The sequence below is a fragment of the Xiphophorus maculatus genome, chromosome 17, assembly GCF_002775205.1.
Source record: "Xiphophorus maculatus strain JP 163 A chromosome 17, X_maculatus-5.0-male, whole genome shotgun sequence".
NCBI lineage: Eukaryota > Metazoa > Chordata > Actinopteri > Cyprinodontiformes > Poeciliidae > Xiphophorus > Xiphophorus maculatus.
In genome coordinates, this window is record NC_036459.1 from 8796098 (window position 1) to 8818622 (window position 22525).

Consider the following 22525-nt stretch of genomic DNA (forward strand, 5'->3'; position numbering starts at 1 on the left):
CGGCGATTACTTAAACGTTTGGTTAAATCAAATCAAAGAAAAACAACAGCAGAACTCAGGAATATGTTTAATTGTGAACGCAAAAGCATTTCCACACACACAATGCGAAGGGAACTCAAGGGGTTGGGATTGAACAGCTGTGTAGCCGTAAGAAAACCTCTAATCAGTAAGGCTAACCAGAAAAAAAGGCTTCAGTTTGCTAGGGAGCATAAAGATTGGACTCTGGAGGAATGGAAGAGGGTCATGTGATCTGATGAGTCCAGATTTACCCTGTTCCAGAGTGATGGGCGCATCAGGGTAAGAAGAGAGGCAGGTGAAGTGATGCACCCATCATGCCTAGTGCCTACTGTACAAGCCTGTGGGGGCAGTGCTATGATCTGGGGTTGCTGCAGTTGGTCAGGTCTAGGTTCAGCAACATTGTGTGCCCAAAGAATGAGGTCAGCTGACTACCTGAATATACTGAATGACCAGGTTATTCCATCAATGGATTTTGTCTTCCCAAATGGAACGGGCATATTCCAAGATGACAATGCCAGGATTCATCGGGCTCACATTGTGAAAGAGTGGTTCAGGGAGCATGAGACATCTTTTTCACACATGGATTGGCCACCACAGAGTCCAGACCTTAACCCCATTGAGAATCTTTGGGATGTGCTGGAGAAGGCTTTGCGCAGTGGTCAGACTCTCCCATCATCAATACAAGATCTTGGTGAAAGATTAATGCAACACTGGATGGAAATAAATCTTGTGACACTGCAGAAGCTTATTGAAACAATGCCACAGCGAATGCAGGCTGTAATCAAAGCTAAAGGCGGTCCAACAAAATATTAGAGAGTGTGACCATTTTTTGGTGGCGACTTTTTTTTTGGCCAGGCAGTGTATATATTTGTGGTAAAAATATTGGTTTTTAATTTTATGAAAGCATGAAATAAGATATAGTTGTACTTTAAATAAAGAGGAAGATGACAATTTTCCAAAGATACCAGTTAGGGTATTACTGTGTTTTGACTTTACCTCAGTTATGATGATCGACATCCTCAGTTATTGGTGACAGATAGAATAAACCACAAGCAGGTTCTGCTTTAAAATGATCTGTATGCAGGTTTACCCTCTATAGACTGTAAAGCTTTACTGATGCACAGTCTGCTGGGTGCAGAAGTAGGCACTAATGCATGCTGAGTTAATGAAATGAGCCCAAGATTGCACGAGGCAAACACACACACAACACAAGCTGAGCCTGTGCATTTGTCAGAGTTATAGGAAGAGGCTTTAGATTCCTGATAAACTGTAATTTTAAGTCAAAAAGAATGTCTTTAAGCTTCAATTATCTACATTCAGTTAATCTGATCTTAGTCATTGTTGAGGCAATGATTCACTTGTGACATCAGCGTGTTTGCCGTGAGAGTGGGAGGAGTGGGATGGAGTCCACATGCCGTGGTATGAATTAGACCAGTCAGGTGCTGGCAGCTGCGTAACACCAGGAGCAGTAGTAATGATAGTTCTCCATGGGAGGCATCAGAAAGACGCTCCCATTATAGGCTTCCTTTTGCCTATGTGCAGCAAATTTGGAGAAAACACTATAATTGCTAATGAAAAGGTCTTCAGCGCTTGTGTTGAGTGCAGGCTTTAGCTGTTGAGTTGCTGAGTTTGACAAATGCTCATTGGGAGGAAATGAACAAGATATTTTCATTTCCAGAGCGCCCACTTGGCTTGTTGGGTCACTGTAGGATGAAAAAGAGCTCAAATTCATTCTCCTTCCTGTTATTGTGAGAGGAAATGACTGTGATTAGCACACACCACGGAGAACAATGGAGAAGAGCCTCTGACATTCTCAGAAAGCAGGCATTTAATTATTAAAATGGGATACCCTTTGCAACCCTTCCATACAGGAAATAGAGCAGAGGGCAAAAACTTCTGCAGGATGAGCACTTCTAGTTTATAAAGCAATCAGACCTGAAATAAGCATTACTACATTATTAGAGTCTACAAACACCAAAATATTATATACAGTCTCATTAATACATACAGAGTCTTCAAAACTATTGATGTCCCCTCAGCTTATTCACATTTTGACGTATTAAAACCACAAGTGTCAATGTATTTTATTGGTATTTAATCCATTAGATCAACAGAACAGAACACACAATTGAGAAGTGAGTAGAAAAATGCTGCATGTTTTCCTTTACAGATGAAAATATGAAAAATGTGGTGTGCGTCCTCTGTACTTTCCCCCTGAGTCAATGCTTTGTAGAACGACTTTTTTCTTCAATTACTGCTGCAAATCATTTGAGGAACTTCCTGTCTCTACCAGTTTTGCACATCTATAACTAGAAATGTAGCTGCTTCTTTGTAATCAGGTGTTATGGCTTGTGCTCATTTTTAAAATACATGCTCACCCTTTTCAGGTGCATTTGAAGTCTCTTGCTGATGCATCACAGAAATAATCTTCAAATGCAATGTTTTGACATCAATTAATACTGTGTTTTGGCAACAGTTTTATTTCTTAATATGATTTGAAGTCTCAGGTTTAATCCTTGACTTTAATTCTTCCGCTGGTAAAGGTGAGGTGTCTCCGAGTCTCAGAGCAACTAAATCCGTACTGAACATAAAACCTGAAGTGTTTACAGTTCAAATGGAAAGTTTCCATATTTCATAACCCTGCTCACTGCAGCAGCTGCCTTTCCTAGAGAAGTGCCATACTTACATTTTGCTTTGTGCACTCAAAGCTGCCCAGCAGTGTCTTCTTCCGTTTTTATCTGCTATTATACCTGCAGCCTAGCAAATAAACACAAACATGATGCAATAATTATGCATTTTGACCAAGAAAAGTTTTTAATTTACATTTAGTTATTTAAAACATCACTAGTAATTTTACTCATAAAAAGGTATGTGCACGTTTTGAAAACGTAAAGTATCTGTGAACATCTTACATTTTAAAAAAAAACCTATGAATTTGAAGTTCAGTTAAAAACAGACAAAGGAATTAGGATTTAGAGTTGAAACAAAATATTTATACACTGCAGAAAAAAACCCACACCTTTAAAGGTGATGCTACCAATAAAGGTAGCATCACCAAAACTGCTACCTTTATGCTGCATGTATGGGAGAAATTATAGATTTTATTTTTTTTTTACTTTCTTCGTATTCAAAAGTTAAATCCAGACACTTTTATGCACTTTTCCAGCCCCGTACTAAACATTTGGAAGTATGCTGTCAAGCTTTCAAGCTTTTTCCTATCAAACGTAACAATGCTTATTGTGTACATTATTGGTAGTTACTATTGCCAACTGCAGGACAAGTCCCCAGGATTTATCCCTGTGTGCATTTACAAGCTGCAATCTGGCTTTTTAAATTGATTTTGGCCTAACAGCTTCTTCCTTGCTGAGTGGCCTTTCAAAGATGCAAGGACTTGATTCACTGTGAATAGCGACTCTCTTATCACCTTCAGCCGGCATTTTCAGAAAATCTTTTGCTTTTGCCCCAAGGTCGATACGCTTATTTCCTATTAAAACATATTCATCCTATGAACACACAGCCTCTCTCTGTATGACAGCTGGACATTTGCTTCCTTTTCGCTCCTGCATGCAATCCTTTGATAGATGAGCAGGAAACCTTCAGGCAGCTGCTAATTCTACCCAAGGATAAAACAGACTTCTGGAGGTCCACATTTATCTTTCTCATATCTTCCACAATTTATTTAGTATGTTTCAACTGCTGTTGTAGAAAAAAAAAAACCACCAAAGTGCCCACTTGGAGAAATACACTCAGACTTTCACACCAGCTGCCAGATTCTGCTGTGATTTTGTAGACAAAGAAATTGTTTGGTTATAACAGGAAATGGGTTTATTTCGCCTGGTGCAGAGGAAGACATTTTCTTGCCAAGCCTGGTGTTACTGAGGAAACTGTGTGAAATTCTTTCAAGCTTCCAGTTGAGAAGGAGAGAAAAACAGAGAATGAATTCAGCAAGTTGCATTTTCTACATGTGAGGTTGTCATATGGACAGTGCAGCTAGAAAAAGCAACACCTTTTGATTTTGCCTGACCTACTTTTTTTATCTTAGAGAGGTAAGTTACAGTTTTAGGTCATTTAAAGAGATTCAAAAGTTGCTGACAAGTTTACATCGCAAGTAGCTGCTACAACCTGTCGTTAATGCACAAATAAGCGGTTTCTCGGGTAATTGTCTTGCAGGGACACTGCCCCATCATTACTGGAGGATGAAGAGGACATTAGGAGTGTGATGTTTTCTGTCTCCGTCTTCACCACAGGCTCCTGCAGGAGCCATTAACTCGCTCCGAGTGATTTGTCGAGCTCTGAGAGCATAGTCACAGTCGGGTAAATTAGAGCTAATTCCCTTGGCATGTGGACAGGGCTGGGTTGGTAAAACCCTGTTGGCCCTTTTTACCCGTTTGGAATGCGATCATTTCAGTTTCTGAGGTTGGATTCAGAGACGCTGATGGCATCAAGGGTAGTCAGGTCAAAGTGGCAGATGCAGATTACAAGAAACTCTGTCAGGACACTTTATTATCATTCATGACATCTAAAAGGTGTGACGGAAATTTGCCGAGGTAATTTAGACCTTCTGATATCTGCTGAGATGAAAAACAAAAGTTTAATCAATATGAGAGCCAGACGTTTTTAAGAGGTTGTAGACACATTGCCACATCTTCCGGTTTAATGAGGTTGGCAACTAATATGGATGATTTTTATTTACCTTATTGCAGCTGTGTGTCAAAGCAACACTTCTGAGTCTTGCCAATGGACTGCACCATGTTCTGCTCTCTGCTCTAAATGGACAAATTATACCAGGAAACTGGAATGCTGCCCTGCGCCAACACCTCTTAGCAACAGCGTAGTGAGGGCTTGTCGAGTGCTGAAGCCTTCATTACACCTCACCATGAGTTTGTTTAGCTTCTCAACTTTCTCCAAACAAATATGTAGAATCTTTTCAGCAAGTCAGTATGACACTAAAGGAAAAAGACTTTCTGGGTGTATTTTTGTAGAAGCACCAGCAACAGATGTTTACATACCTCATTATTTTCTCTTAAGTCTGTCTTCTATTTAGAGATGCACAAATCAGTTTCAGAGAATCAGAATTTTTCTCTAATCAGTAATTGGCAGATCAAATAACAAAAAATCTAATCAAAACTAAAATCTCTCATCATTTTAGGTGGAAGGGAGATTGGAAACTGGTGCTGGCATGCACCTCTTTTATTCGACAGACTCTTTATTAGGATGTGCTGAGGTAAAAAATTGTTTCTGATTTGATTTGCAGTGAATAATTTAGATTATAGACGAGTTATTATGCTGAAACCTCTTTCCATCATAGTTGCAGATACTTTAACTCCACATTTTACATAGTTAGTTAAGACAGCCAGAAAAAAAATCACAACATATATAAAAAAAGTAACTGTTTATCTGCTGATGCTCCAGTCATTTTTCCAGCAGAGAAAACTACAATACATTTGCCATTTAGGAGATGCAAATCTCTTGTTGCTTCTCAACACTGTTGCTAAGCAACTGACAACAGAAATAGATCCATCCTTGTTTTGCATCTGTAAATGGCTTTGTCTTCAATATTTAATCGTCACATTTGCAAGACAGATTAGACAAAAAGTTGAATGTTCCGTCAGGGTTCGGTGATGATGTGCACTGAAATCTCAGTGACATCTTCCTTTTAATCTTCTTTTGAACACAGCAGGCGCACTACATCCCCATTTTTTATTCAGCTTTTCATTGGAGACGGGGAAAAAAGTTGCATGAAAAATGTTGGAAACACTCACCCATTCATATTTTGACCTGACTTTTAAATAAATTGTGTTTATGATGAGGGTTACTGTGTAATTGGGGAACTCACAGGAAACAGGATCAGGTTGAATGGGTTTTCTCCGCAGGGTGGCTGGGCTCTCCCTTAGAGATAGGGTGAGAAGCTCGGTCATCCGGGAGGGACTCAGAGTAGAGCCGCTGCTCCTTCACATGGAGAGGAGCCAGTTGAGGTGGCTCGGGCATCTGGTCAGGATGCCTCCTGGACGCCTCCCTGGTGAGGTGTTCCGGGCACGTCCCACCGGGAGGAGGCCCCCGGGAAGACCCAGGACACCCTGGAGGGACTATGTCTCTCGGCTGGCCTGCCAACGCCTTGGGATTCCCCCGGAGGAGCTGGAACAAGTGGCTGGAAAGAGGGAAGTCTGGTCCTCCCTTCTGAAGCTGCTACTCCTGCGACCCGACCCCGGATAAGCGGAAGAAAATGGATGGATGGATGGATGGATGGATGGATGTATATTTTGGTCTTTGGTTTTTTTATTTTTGTAAAAAACAAATAAATATTAAGGACATTTGACACAGAGAAAAGGGATAATCTTATATTTCCTTCATTTTATGTTGGATTCGAACTCTATCAAAGAACCTGCTGCACATTTCTTTTACTCTCTTATGTGTTATAGTCCTAAAGAGAAAAAGAATAAGTCAGCAGGTCAGACCTTAGAGAAAAGTGGAAATTGGTTGGAGCTGATGAAAACCTCTCTCTATAATATCTGAGTTGTATTATAAAATATAGGTGTAGTTCATTCATTTCAAGATGTGAGATTTTTATTGAGCTCACCAGGTAGGGAACTTTGAAATGCTGCAACGTCTCTGTGTCTGAGTCGGGCCTGATAAAGTGACGTGATTAGCTACGGTAGTGCCATCATTAACCTTTTTAGAGCTGGGTTATAACTCATTCCTCTATGGGATTGGATGTGATTTAATACTTTGCGAGCCTGATGGAATATTAAGGCCTGCTGGCTGATGGTCAATCTCTGCTAGCTGAAACTAGATCGACTATCTACTTCTGCAATGTATTCATTGTTTTAAAGTTAATATTATTTTAACTAAAATATGTCACAGTACCTAAACCATTGTTTTTACAGAAGTGCTATTATGCATAAAAAATGTGCATCCATTATGATCAGGAAGGCTTGACTTTTTTTTTCTTTTTAAAGTTAGAATGACTTCAAAAAATCTATATAAAAAAAGTTCATTTTAAAAACAAGTATTGGATGCACAGTTTTGATTAAGTATATGATTTCACTAATCCCTGCAGGGCCAAAATTATATCCCAACTTATTTTTATTTTTATGACCTTCAGCAAAAAGTAGATGAAATGGACATCTATAATTTGTCTTCCAGTTTCTGGCATAAATCTATTTAGCTATTGGATCCCTCTTTTAGGCAGAATCTCTAGGATTAATTTAAACTGGCTTGATTTCTGAAATGGTTGTCGCTTTTAAACATAATCCTTAAATTTTCAGTGGGGTTGAGGTTGGAACCATTTCAGAAACCTGATGTCTGTTACACACACGGTTGACATGTTTTGTGTGTTGAGAACATGCAGACAAAGACTGTGAAAAATCATTATAAAAGATATAATGTGATGACAGAAAACGTACAAAACTAGAAAAAGGCAAGCAGGATATGGAGCAACAGAAACTGAACTTCTGAATAACCAACAGCTTGAAAACGCTAGAGTAACCAATGATCTCAACACACACACACACACCGGTGAAGATGTTATGGAAAAAGCAGGCTAACATTATGAAATTTGAAATGCATGACTGTATTTAAAAGTCATGTCATGCAAGAAAATCAACTAAACTCTGTTGATGGCTTCAAAATACAGTGATTGAGATGTAACCTCCTAAGGGACATTTACTCAAACATAAGGGTTTATGTTCAAATAAATCATTAAATCATGCAGAAGACGAGTATATAAACGTCTGATTTAGTGTGCACAGCGTCTGGTGTACACACACTTTAGTTAAATTTTTTATGCATGCTTCGGATTCAAGAACCTCGGAATATGTTTGAAAAAATTAGTTTGTAAATTAATAATCATGCAAAGCCTGGTGTGGATAAAAGGATGTGAACTCTCCCTCTTGAATTTGCACAGCTTCTCTGAATCTGATGATGCAAAAGGAAGTTCCCGATTGCCTTATTTTAACTCAAAGCTTTTATTCAGAAACGTCCAGCTGTCATTAACGATCAGCTGGACGAAAGCAGCAGTAGAATAAAAAATAAAAATGTTTGCAATATCCGTCTCTGAAGTTCTGTTCCTCTTAGCTGGTGCAGGGTCTTGATGCCGATTATGTAAAGTGTGTTAATGAGCAGAAAGAAGCAGACAGAAAAATACATCTCGCTGGCCTTTCACCTTTGTTTAATGAGACAGAAATGCTCAGAACACTCCTAGACAGCTTTGCCCTTGGTGCCTGGAAGCATGCCAGCTCATTAAGAGCTTTTGAGAATAAGACTTTTTGGATTTTGAGAGAAAGGGTTAAAAATGTGACCCTTTTACCTTGATTGAAAGTATTACTACAAATCTCATAAAAGTCCTTCTTTATCCAGATGATACAAGTTTAGTTCATGTTGGCCAGCTACAGACACATCTTTTTATTTTCACACAGCGTTTCAGGCGTCTTTCTCTGACATTTTCTGCTCCCAGCAGTCAGTCATTGGAGCTGCACACAGTTCTGAACACAACAGGAGTTTTCATGGTTACCTTCTGACCCACAGACCTTGCTGTGAGCAGTTTTTCCTCAGACTACATCATGCAGAGGAAATAGTCTGTGTAACGGTCTGAAACCCTATTTCTATTGAAGTCCTTCATAGAGGAACAGAATGTTACTTAGCCGTATGACTTTAGGGGCCAAAGCAACTAAAGCCATCTGCACAGTTTTACGCTGCAAGTTGAATACAAGGATCCATTACAGGAAGGATATAACTTCATGTATTGTAAATTTTTCACCATATGTTCTGTGATTCAGAACAGAAAGTGTTAAACAGATCTTTCGCAGTAATTCAAACTGGCTGTAATAAAAGGCAGGTTCAAATGGGCCATTACAAAGGATCATAAATAATCTGGCACATGTTCACAAAGGGACATAGAGGTCAAAAGAATCAACTGGATTGAGAAAAATCAGACTAAATGACTACACTGTTTTGTCCTGAGCAACTCAATTTTATTTATATATCTACTGAAAGTCAGTTAGAGTTTGTTAAACCAAAACACAGAAAAATACAAGTCGGAAGATTAGTTAAATGGTTTTCTCTCTGTGGTGTGTGTATTCTGCAGGTTGCAAAGGTGATTTGTGCAAGTTAGTCAGTTCCAATAAGAGCTAGTGACTTCATGTTGCCTGATAAACAGAAATCCACATAAAACTGGTGATATACCCAGAAATTAGTTTAAGAGTATTTGTTTTTAAGAAAAATAAAATCTGTGCTACAAATATTTATAATTATGGTTATTTTCTTGAGACAGGAGTTCAAAGTTTGAGATTCTACACCTGGAGCTACACATAGAACTATAGAATATAAATAAAGAAGAAAAAAACTCAAAAAGCAAAACTCAACCCCGTGTAGGATCATACGAATGCAGCATATCTGCTCATTTAATTAAATTAAAGTTAGAGTTTCCAGGACCAAAGAGGTAATGGTCTTTGAGTTCATCCCTTCACCAATTCTGTCTCCTTTCTGCACCTTAATTACATGTTTTGAACGAATAAATGAGCCATAATTAAAGAAATCATCCATTTCATTCATTCAACTGTAATTGTTTTTTTTTAGTTGCTGTGGATACGTAACTTTACTGCAACTTCAGAATAAGGTTGCACGAATACAAGAAAAGCAAAGCAACTTTAAACTTGACTTCAAAAATAGACAATCTAACATGTGTTTTACTGCTTAATTAAAAGCAAAAAATGTGTTGAAGTCTCTGGGAAACTTCAACACTATTGACTATATTTTTAGTTAATTAGTAGATAATGCGATGATAGATTTCTAAGATTTAGCCTCATTAAATGCTTTGTAAGTCTCAGCGAAGGTGCCACATTTGGGTCAGTGTACCTATTCAGCTCACTGTCATTTATCTTGCTTATATTTTGCGATTTTCATTTAATTGTTGGTGATTTCTTTCCAATCTTCATCCGTTTTTTCTTTAACGAAAGTAAATCAGGCTACATCAGTAGGCACAGAAGAGCAAAGAAGTAGCCTCACAGTTTTCAGGAAGCGTTAACTTTAAATTAAACCCTTTACTTTGTTCTGCTCCCTGTTATTTTGTGAATAAACCTGAGTTAATGCAAATGATTCACAGATTTCATTCCTACTCCATCATCCTTGCAACTGGCGGCCTTGACCGAGTCCATTTCTATTATAGCATCCATTGATTCGCTCCAGCGCCTCAACGTGCTGAGGCCGTTAATGTAATTGACTTTTTTTTTGTTTTTAAACTCTCCCTCTTGCTATGAGTGCCCACACACATATATATGCTCAATTATACCAATTCTGTTTTCCTCCTCTGGCCAGATGTTGCCCGGGCGATCGAGCTGCTGGAGAAGCTGCAGGAATCAGGAGACGTTCCCGGCCATAAGCTGCAGTCTCTGAAGAAGGTTCTGCAGAGCGAGTTCTGCACAGCAATCAGAGAGGTGAGTCAGGACTGCTGTGGGAGGATTTCTCCTTTTGCTGATGGCCTTACTCATGCCACACCTCCCTATTAAAGAGTGTTAGCACACTACTCTTTTACTGATTGTCCTTAGTATTGTGATGATTTTTGGTCACCTTTACAAAGACAATTCTTTAAAAATGTGTTTTGTAGAGAGAAGTAGCAATATTCAGCACAAGCAAGTCGAACTTAATATTCAGCTACCACTACTACTATTGATTAAGTGGTTATTTAAAAATATGTATTAGACTTTGGGAAAAGGACATTAGGTCCTTTAAATTACCAGGAATTGGTTAGCAAGTTTATGACTTCTGCTGCAACACACAATTGGAAAAAAATACCAAACAAGATGATTAGATGCCATTTTTAAATAAAAAGAGACAAAATAACAGAGGAAATAAATCATTTTGCTTTTGTTTGCAATTAAATGGGGTATTTACCCATTTTATAATTAGATTAAGTCCAATAAACTGTTATTTGCAAATTTTTGAAATTAAGAAACTTAAATGAAGCAGCAAAGTTTGATTTATTGTTCCAATTAGTAAAAAAAAAAAAGACAAATTCAGAGATTATGTTCACTTGCATGTTTATGAAATTCAGAGCATAGCTCCATGTTGGATGTTTCACTCTGCTTATGGTGAATGTTGTTGCTGCTCTTCCTTACATGTGTCACATTTTTGCACATTTTTGCATCTTGTATGTGTTTATTTTCACAAAGATATGTGGCTTTAAGTAAATTACAACTCCGCACCTCTTTTTACAGATTTACCGCTGAAGCATATGCAATATAATCTCCAGATAAGCGATATATGTCTAGTTCTGATCATTATAAATCATAGAATCATATGCATCACATACAACAGGGAATTTATATACTGTATAACTATTGTAGTGATGACCCAATATTAAAAAGTACTACTTCTTGTGCTATAGTTGACAGACAGTCTGTACAGATAAAGGTTATTTCACCTCAAGGTGCTACAGCGGCAGGACAGACTGGCCTATTTTCTAATTAACCCAGCTAAAAAGTATTTGACCACTTTGGAACATGAAAAACATAAAACAGATGTCTGTCATAAGTGAATCCTTTCATAGATGTAAGAGAAACTGATATTTCAAGAACTCATTTTAGTTAGGTTTAAAAATTAAGGGGTTTTTTAACCTTGAAAAAGGAAATTTAAACTATACCAACATACATGGCAAGATAAGAAATATCTTATCTTAACAGCAGCTTAATTCTGAGTTTTGTCTCAGAAGTTAAAGTTTTGTTTTACTCAAGTTGTGTTTGAGTTGCAAGATAGAAAGTGGCATTTGCTAGTTTTGTGCTCAGTGACCAGGGTACCTACAATTAGCAATGTCCATTATAGTTATTCAAACACTAAAGGAACCTGCTTGGAATTAATTTTAGTACTTGTGCTTCTGGTTTAATTATATCCAAATTGTCAGAAAGGCAAATTAACAGCTCATTCCTGCACTTTTCATTTTATTTTGTGAGCGCAGCAGCTATGTTTAATCGAAACCCAGCTTCACAGGGCATCGTTTTATTTTTATGACTCAGATATCAAAAATTCTAATTTCAGAGTGCAAATAAAGAAACCATAAGTTATATTTAATGGGTTTACGCAGCAACATCTGTTGCCGATGTTGACAGAATACATTTTAGCGGCTGTTGATGGAATTAGATGATCTGCAGTGTGATGAAGGGTGGTTTATGGTATTAATTTCCAACCTGCTTGAAGACGCTATAAAAAAAGTATGCATTATACCTTTAAGTCACTGCTGTGCAACATCAATCATGAAATTAAAATGTCAGATATTAATGGCAGAACCCTGGGGTTTATTTGATTATTTTATTTTTGACCGCTAAGGATGATGGTGGTAGGAAACTGTGTGATCTTTAAAAAAATTATTATTATTATAAAGGCTTGATAAGCTTCCCTTTAATTTTAATGACGTTGCTTTTAATTTCCTTCTTCAAAATATAGAGTGAATGCTAAATCTTGTCTTTCTGTTTTCATTCGAGAGCCGTCCAAAACATCCCCCAGCTGATTCATTGCTGTAACCTCATTCATCAACAGGACAGGCGTAAAAAGCAAACAGAAGCCTTTCTGCTCGTGCTGCCGCTACACAGGCCCATAACCACAGACCCTGCATATTTAGTGTTCTGTCTGTTGCAATATACCATAGTATCTCACGGTGACATGAGTTTGGGAAGCAAACAGCAGCATTAAAGAGCAGGAAAACAGGTAACAGATGCTGACATGGACTCTATCTGCAAGTTAATTACAAACAAAGTTAAAATGTAATTTGGAGCCGGATTGAACGAGTATTGGTGGAGTTGATCAGTATGTTGGAGGGAGTTTCACATTATCTACCAAGTCGACCTTCCTCCAACCTCTGCCGGGTGCTTTCCGCTCTCAGAACATGCAGCCACTATTAATTAAATTTAAGTTGTAATTTGGATAATGAGGAGAACCTAATAGACTTTAACAACGACGAATCTGTGAACTCTTGGGATTTCATAGAATCCTGCGTATACTTGTTAAGTATTGATAATTGCACTTATGCTTAAAGGGGCTTTTTAAAACTCTAACGTGAGAGGTTTTACTGACTGCTGATCGCACCAGCTCATGTGGGACATAAATTAGGCAGCAACACGTTTCAGAATTGACAGAGAACGGGTCTGGTTTCCATGCAAAGACAGCATTGGCAGACTTATATTTTTAGGACTTAACACAAAAAGTGTTGGCAGCACGCATTGAAAGAATCCAGGACGCTGGAAGACTTGTGAATGAGGACTGTATAATTATGGAGTCAACTTCCTCCTTCTTTGTTTAACATTAAACAAATTGTTTGATTAGCATTTAAGGAAAAGTGTGTAGATTACTCACAAACAGCGTTGGATCCTGCAAGACCGCCACTTCTTGCGTCATATAGATTTCATAAAATTGCACCTCACCTACAGTGTGAAATGTCCTGACAGTTAAAATTAAGTCTAAATTCTAGGAACAAGATCTGTCATCCACAGGGCAGACATCCACAAATGTTTCACATTAATGAAAATATTTAAAACACTAATGGATTCAAACAGAGCCATACATATTCTACCAGAACATGAGCTCAAACTTCCACCAGCATCAAAATGACATAAAGGAGTAGAGAACTGGCCCTTTCCTCTCACGGAGCCCGGCTCGGCTCTGTGTCAACGCAACCCCGGCACGTCTTGGCACCAGAGGCTCGGCTGACTGGTTTCGGTGCCAGGCACCGGAGTGCAATGACATGGAGACTCAAAAACCCCTGACAACAGCCTGACCAGCAGCAGTTGCTCTTCACCAACAGGCAATGAGCTTTACCTCCAAAGACCTGACTAAACACAGTCGCCAGGGAAACCAGCAGGGGTTCTCAGAGAGCTGCAGCGACAAAGGTTATGAAGAAAAACTAATTGAGTTGTATCTTGGTTACAGAAGAAAACTAACTTCTGCATTTTACAATTCATTGCAATTACTGAACAAATTTGATAAAATCTTTAAAAAAAACATTCAGCTACAACAGTATTTAACCATTGAGTAACAGAGCATATCTATTACATTTTTATTGCATTTATTTGCTGAATGAAAAGAAAGTTTCTACTAATAGGTACATGTGTCAATCAGTAGAAAGCTAATCAGAATCCACAAGTTTTTTCAGGGAGATGTTCTGTTTACTTAGTTTTAAGGACGGAGTCACTAATCCTGTCTTTAGATAAACTCCAAAATCCTGTCGCCGTTTTTACTGGTAAGGCAGAAAAATGTGCAAAACATGATTCTGCACTGTTAAAAATGACAAGCTGGCTGTCAATATGAAGAATGATGAGCAGGAAAAGAGCAGCCTCAGCAGCGCTTGGGCAAATGACAAAGAGATAGAGTTTGATGAGGTGGTTGTCTTTCCATGCCACGCTCTGCAATGACAGAAAGGGCGGGGAAAGACTTTCATGTGCTTTAGTGCTGCATCACTAGGAGCGAGTCCTCAGGGTCAATCAGCCTTGCAAATGAGATGGGAAGGACGCAAGACGAGATGACTGGAGGAGCTAACCTGCTGGAAATGATTGAGGAAAGGGAATTTGGGCGATAATATGCGAGTCCCAACCCAAAACCATTGGAACTGGCAGAGTCATTTGGTGAACAAAATCTCTTTTCATCTTTAAAGTCACAGATTTTTTTTTAATCTCAGACTTTTCTAATTAGTATACTTGACAGACCACCACAATTTGTTAACAGTGTGTTTTTCTTACTGAGCTAATGTTTAAACGGAACAAGCAATTTTCTAACAAATTCAAAGCAAGCATACATTACTCTGCCGAACCCTTTTAAAATCTTTTCTCTATGCCTTGTAGATTTGAATTCTTATTATGACAAGGAGGTATACAATTCAATTTAAGAATTTGTCATTAATCATAAAGTAAAATGATATGTGAATAATGACGTATTCTTGAGTTGAAAGTTTTTGTGAAAGGCACCATGTTGCTCAATTTGTACAAGAGAGAGTAACAAAAAAATGTGTGAAGGTAAAGGTCCATAATTTGAGCACACCTGAGCTTGGCAGTCTGCTACTGAAAAGCTTCACCATGTCATGGTGTGGTAAGAGAATAACTGGCAAAAAACAGAGTTCTCTAACAATGAATTAAAGTATGAAGTATAGACAGTATAGCAAAGAATCCAACAAGGATTAATAAAAACCTGGAGCTTAAACACTGAGGCAGGGGTGAAAACTAACAAATTAGATAAACTAATCAGAGGAGATGTGGAACAGCTGTGGAAGAATGAGAGCAGGCAAATGAGGGAGAGGATTATTAACACTATTACTAAGACTAAGAACTACAAACCAAGGGGAAAAAACTAATACAGATCTAAGAAATAAATCCAAACGCACAAAGAAAGGAGTGAAAAATAAACTAAGAAACTTAACACAAAGGAATAAACCAACATGCCAACACTTTCCTAACAACAATGAACACAGAGAAATGAACTGAACCATGCCAAAACCTATAAACCTGAAATGAACAGGGAAAATAATCGACACACACAATAATAAAGACCAAAATCTAAGCACCCAAGGATCGTAATGCACTAAAACACACTGTGCAGATTTGCATAAATTCAAGTCAGAGGACATTTCACAGCATTCTTAAAGTACAGAGCTATTTGTAAAGAAAAAAAAAACTTCTGCTGGAAGGTGGTGAACATTTTAGCTATTCAGAAGAAAAAGAAAACAGCTACACCTGCAGGACTTACAAAAAAAGAAAGAAAAAAAATCACCTGGGACAAAGATACTTCTGTGTTGAATTTTGCTGATAAGGACTGGAGTACATGAATGTATTATGTACAGTCTTACATGTTCTCTCAACCCCGTTCTTCATTTTGTGCTCCGTAGATTTACTGTTTGTTTTATTGACTGCAGGCAGTAAAACAAACAGTAATGCATCTCATCTAAACCATCGACTTCCAGAAACAGTGATGAACCGATTTAATAAAGCAGAGATATTTTCATCAAAAGAAATAACACTGATCCAAAACATAGTGCAATGTGCATCAGCATAAAGGGTTAGATGCAGTTAGATGCAGTCCAAATGTTCAGACTGCTTATCCTCCTCCACACACCAAATACACTTATGTTACACGGAGAGAAGAAAACTTGGCAGCATGTCAAAGTTCAAAACTGTAATCTCTTGCTAGTGATTTCAACTCATTCCCAGATAAGAAAAGACTTACAAATTCATATAACCTAAATAATTCAACACCTACCAAATAAATGAGTAAGATTTGCCTTATGAACTGAGCATGTGGCCGTTATAAAATTAGAAATTGGTGAGCAGAAATTCTCCCTTTCTTGGTGTCATTGCTTTTCTGTTTGCTGCTGTGCCACCTTTTCTCAGACAGCAGATACCAAATATTGCATAAGCTTTTTCTGTGGCATTTCTGTCATGCTTGAATGGGGCTGCTAATAAACATTTGCACAATCGAGACAGGGGTTTAAAGGCGCTAAAGGCATTACAGTAACAGCTAGATGAAGCTGCCATTGTTTTGCATTTTGTGTCTGGGAAAGTAGAGCTGCTGAGAACCAGATAAATAGCTCTAAATGGCGTTAACGATTGAGTTTCAAAGAAAGGGATAAAAGCTGTGAATAATAGGCTCCACATGAAGTAGAAAGAAAGACAAACCTTTCATTTCATTTAAAAAGCTGCGCTCAGCCTCAAAAAGTGCAGAGGTGGAAAAGACCTCAGGAAAAAAGGTATTTTGAAACTGTGCATGCATGTGTGAACTGCTGGGCTTGTTTTCTCACAGAGAGCCAGCGTCGTAAACTCACAGAATGTGTTGCGGTCTGAGATGAAGAGCTGTGCACTCAAACGCAGCTCATTTGGTCTTTGAGATTCATAAGCAAACAAGCAGACAGAAGCTTGGGGATATGTTTTTCTCCTACTCTGAGATCCAAACACAAAAATGTCTCCGTGTTTCTATCCTTTAAGTATACGTGTCTTTGATGATTCAGGAAAACTGAGAGCTTTGTGATGTTGTACGTCAAAGCTGCCCAATGTGTTCATTTCCACTAAGCTGCGCTGCTCTGATGTGAAACACACAATGTCTCTGAGCAGAAAAAAGTGATTAAAATCAGTATCCGAGCCACAAATCTAATATTCTGAGAAATGATCCATTTCACTATTTTCAACACATTTTGGCTGGCTCACTTGCTTAATTGAGTGCAACTGATATGAGTGTAATTTTAAAGATCTAGATGTGCTGAGGCGCAGAATCATTTGGAATATTCTAATCTTTTCTGAAATGTAAGTTTTTAATCAAGTTGGTTGCACCAGCTCAGCAAATCCTGGATAAGCTGTGAGATTTTATCATCAGCTCATCAATCATCTTAAACTTCTAGATTTATCCAACTTAGACTGTTCATCCGATAACAGCAGTGATGGATACATCAATTTTCACTGCTACATATATCAACTGGAGTCTGATAAAGTAGCAACTGAGTGCGTTTAAAGCCTAAATATTACTGTGTAGAAGTTTGGTTAGATTTGTAGAAGATTTTGGGGGGGAAGGTGAAAATGAATTAGTTCTCCTGGTTTTACTTCACATGTGAAAATGTCCTTTTGGGAAGCAAAAGGACATTTTTGTTTGAACATGTGCTGATATTTACTCTGCTATATTTATTTTTACTACATATGTGAATAACTACTCATAACATTAATCTTTACTATGCTCATGAAAGAAAATTCTGGTATGAACTAAGTAGTGGGCCAAGAAATGAGCCTTGTGGTACACCTTTATTAATTTCAGAAAAGGATCATTTTGAATCATTAATGGCAAAACAATTTACTCCTCCTGTAAGATATAATTTGTCATTATAATTTTGGCTAAGAAAAAATATGGCTAAGAAAAATAAATATTCCAGTTTAAATTCCCTTTTCGGACCCAGAACTATTGTTTTATTTTGTGCTAATCAAGTACTGATTGAATCTTCTCAATAAATAAATAACGTTTGATAGATAGAAAATAAATAAAAATCAGCAAAGGTTGCAAATAATCATTTAATTGTAGGAAATATGTTAAACTTCTAAAACTTTGATCTAAGGTCAGAATTTAAAATATGGACAGATTCCTTTAATAATTGTGTAAAAACGAGAAGTGGTGAATACATTTGGATGAAATTGCTTGTTCTTTTCAGGAGAAGGAGAAAAGCAAATGTATTTCAGCTTTGAAGATTGTTCAGATGAGGCGATAGTAAAAACAAAAATTTATTTTATTGCTTATATGCATCTTCACCAGGCCGAAGGCCTTTGTATAAAGAAATTCTTATGATCTATGATAGAGACTGCTTAGTTTGTTTATGCACAAATATACATGCAGAGTGTGTACATTTGTTAAATTATCCCACTCAATTACACATCTTATAACTTTGTGCCATTTTTACTAATTGTGCATAATTTTTCCTCATTCTACAGCCTCTTATGTTTTATTTTCCCATAAAGTTACTCTGCATGCTTCAACTCGTCTGCAACCTTTCTGCTTGTATACCAGAATTGAGGGGCAATAAAGAATATTTCTATCCCATTACGTTCTAATTAAAATACTGTAATTTTACTGTTATGTATTTAAAACCACCTTAATCAGACTCCGTTTTGAATTTATTTAATTTGTAAAGTAGTCTTGGAAGCCAGGATTTAACTGGAAAGGTCAGCTGTCTGCCTTGGTTCCATCTGCTTCATCAAGCTGGCAGAAATCCTTTTATTTCTTCATTCAACTGGAAACTCGGCAACCTAAGTCAGTGGCCGAGGTCAAAAAAACACTTTCAGTCATGAAACACCAACTAAGAATAATCGAAGTAGGTTTAAAAAGCATTGCAAACAGTATACCTTCTGCCATGTTTACTAAAAATTAAGATAGAAGTAAAAATCAAATGACAATATATAATGCATGGTGTTATGTTTGTCTAACAAACCTGCTTTTTCATATTTAAGGTAAGACAATCATCTTGTTATTTAGATAATTAAATGTTTTAAAGGTACCATAGAACACTATTTTCCCCCCATCAGTAGATGGTTGCAGTGAAATCTAAGCCTGTGAGTCCAGCTGTGAAGGAAGTTGGTTCTAGAAAGCAGTGATTTTGTGTTTCAGTCATGTGTAATTACACCACATGTCTGTCTTCATTTCCTCCAGGTCTACCAGTACATGCATGAAACGATTACAGTGAACGGCTGCCCGGAGTACCAGGCGAGAGCCACGGCTAAGGTAAGAACTGCTCTGGAAGTTTACTATGACGGCCGTTATTTGAAATCAAAACAGCATGCTTTGTAGCTGAAAGTCTCACATAATGACCGGTGAATTATCTGTAAATCACGCTAGCCGGGGATACCTTCACCAGTAATTTCTAGCCACTTGGAACAAAATTACCAAACTAGCCTCCTTCTTAATGACCCTCATTAGGAGAATGTGTGTAATTAGGCCAAAGCAGAAGTGGTTGCACCGAGGGCTAGGTGTTGACATCAAATGATAAAGTACTATCTTAGGTATTTCAGTACCTGAAGAATATTTCTGCAGATTGTATTCACCCAAGTTCTTGCAGATGCAAATGAATAATTGTTGAGTTAACACAGGAGTCACCCTGCTGGATTAAACCTTGGTTATGGGGTTCTAATGTAACAGTATTTTGATGAAACAACATTTATTCTACAGCTAATGACTTAAATTAAGCCAAAAATCATGAACATCCTACTAAACTGACAAAGATAAATGAAGAAAAGGATTTAAAATGGGGATTCAGTCCATAAATTTATGATGCATAAACATTTCAGAAAACATTCCACTTACATGGCAGCCATGCTAGGGAATCGACACAAGACTCATACTGCATCACTGTGTTTCTGTAGTAATTAACAAATGTTAATGTGTTAAAGAATGGCCAAGTTCAAGTTCAGTACTAAAGCCATTACAGAATCTCTGAACAATGTTGTTCACAGTGTCTAAACTAACTAAGTTTTAACTATTTTGCAAAAACGAAATGGCAACAAATTCTGTCTAGATGTACAAAGCTGGTAGAGACAAATCCCCAAAGACCTGCTGCTTATTATTCACTTATTCTATGCACTGTGTAAAATGCCAATGAAATACACTGAATTTTATGGTTGTAATAATGATTAAATGAAGAAGAGTTTAAAGAGCAATCAAACTTTTGCCAGGCATTTCTGCATAACATCCAACTTGAAGCTGTTCTGTTGGTTTCCTCATGCTGAGTGGTCAAACAATGGACAGGTTATCCATTACTGAGGATTCCAGCTCAGCTGAACCAAATCAAAAAGCTCAAACATCATCAGTAAAGATGAAGAGACCTTATGCTTAAAGAAACTATTGATTACCACCTGTATTCCAATCAATTTGGAGAATCCAAATGCAGGATACATGCTACCAATGAATAACAGGTATACTACAGTCATTTAAAAATATGGCTGGGGGTTCATGGGGTTGAAGATAAAGACAGGTGAAGGCAGAACGTTGAAGGAAGGGACGCTCGGGAATAAGGGCTGCTGGCTGAATATGAAGCAGACAGACTGGTTGTCGAGGCAGGTCTGCTTCCAGTCAAAGCATTGGGAATAACTGAGTTGAAGGATAAAAAGGCAGTGGAGCAACAATACGTATTGGATAAGATTAATTAAAATGCCCCAAAAAAACAGGCAAATGATTTAAAGAGCTCATTATGAAAGCAAAAAATAGACTTAAAAGTCTAACTTGGGGGAAAAAAAGAACCGACTGTACTGAAATGCTGCTGATTTGATGACTAAATGACAGAAAGGTGTGTGGGTTGAGAATGAGAGCGTCCACTACACAAAAACATGCACACACCAACACAAATAATGGGCTCCTCCACCCTCAATAAAAGCAGATTAGCTCAAATCACAGGGCAGCGAAAATGACCGAGAAGCTGAAACTACCTTTGAAAATCAGTTGCCATTTGGATTTTAGATAGAATCTTAAAGATGAAAGTAAAATTTTCTTTGTATTTTCATATCTGTTTGCACTTACATAATATCCATCTACTCTCTGGCCCCAAATGTCTTTGTTTTACTATCTGTGGTAGGTTTATATACCTGGAGTACAAACAGGGACCAAACCCCAGAGACTTTAAAGAAAAGAGATGAAAGTGTCTGAGATTTTATGTGAAGAAGAGGATAGTGAAAGTAGGCAAAAACATAAAATAAGAGCCAGGCTCAGTGTCCCTCATTAGTTCAGGGTCCAGCTGAGTCTACTCCTCTTCAACACATCGTGATGAGGGGGTGGAAGGAGTGTAAAGGCTGGAAGAGCAAAACAAAGAAAGTGTGTCTGAGCATGAATTCAGTTAAAATGAGTCTGAAAGCTTTAAATAATACGAGCTGCTCAGTTAGTTTCTTATTTGTCCATTAAAAATCATATTCACACTAGTGTGGCATGGTTAACTTAGGTTCAAGTAATGTTATGAGTGACAGGGCAAGGAAGAGGTTAGTCAATTAATTAGGTCATATAGAAAAATAGCTACTGAATGAAAATTCTGGTTCTAGTGATTAAGTTAAGAATTTATGGGATGTTTCCTGCATCACTCTTCCTACAACTACAGCTTTCTGGAAATATAGAAGCACATCCCACAATGCAGCACTCTCCCGAAGTCAATGGAGTCTATACTATGAATGCCATTGTCAAAGGTGAGAATAGGTTGAGTGTAAACTCATTTTTGTACAAAACCATACAGAAAGGGCAGATTGGCACCTAAAACTGCATCAGCAAAAAAAAAAAAAAATACAATAATTCTGCACAGATGTAGTTTGTCCTATTTACATGATGAATTATATATGAATTTCAGTATCTATTTGCATTATGCAGGAGAGGTGGGGGAAAAAAAAAATTTCTACTTGGAAAAAAATGCAGAACTCATCTTGTTTTCCAGGAAAGTGGGCTTGATTTTTTTTTTTTTTAAATGAAGTATATCTAGTTTAAAACCATGGTAAAGCTTTTAAAGATATTTTTTTAAATAAAAACCTTAGAGTTGCAGAACTTTCCAACAGATAATTGACGTTCATGCGTTACTAAGCAACTCATACATCAACACTAAAGAAGATTTGTCTGTATTGCACAATTTATGTAAGATTGCTTGAGGCATCTTTGCTCCATTTGACTGTTGTGCTGAACTAAGCTGTTTTATTTAATGTCTCAATTAAAAACAGGCTTTAGCACCAACCCTGGTCTCTCACTGTGAAAACCCCCAGTTGGAGCAAAGAAGCACCATCATCCCTCCTTCCTCATCTCTGTCTGTCACATCTAGTTTTAGACCAATGTTGCTCTCAGATGGATAAATTGCATGTCTTTCCTTTAGAACAGTCAGACAAAGACTCCCTATAAGTTTCACATTTTTACTTAAGAAAGGAGAGTTTTTCCAGAAAGGTACAGAGCCGATTATCTTTTGCTTTTTGTGAAACTGTGTTGAATGAGATGAAAATGGCAAGCATCCAGAAACAGCCAGCTGGAAAGCAAAACTAAATGCATTGCAAACTGA

General features: G+C 37.6%; 1 protein-coding gene across 2 annotated transcripts in view; it reads left to right on the forward strand.

The window, feature by feature from the left end:
• The window catches only part of lin7a (lin-7 homolog A, crumbs cell polarity complex component), a 30659-nt gene that overhangs the window by 2454 nt on the left and 5680 nt on the right, over nucleotides 1-22525 (forward strand). For both annotated transcript variants that reach the window (XM_005799969.3, XM_023350359.1), the window contains exons 2-3: nucleotides 10330-10448; nucleotides 19165-19236. In XM_005799969.3, the coding sequence (XP_005800026.1) occupies nucleotides 10330-10448; nucleotides 19165-19236 (191 nt within the window). The remainder of the gene's footprint in view (nucleotides 1-10329; nucleotides 10449-19164; nucleotides 19237-22525) is intronic.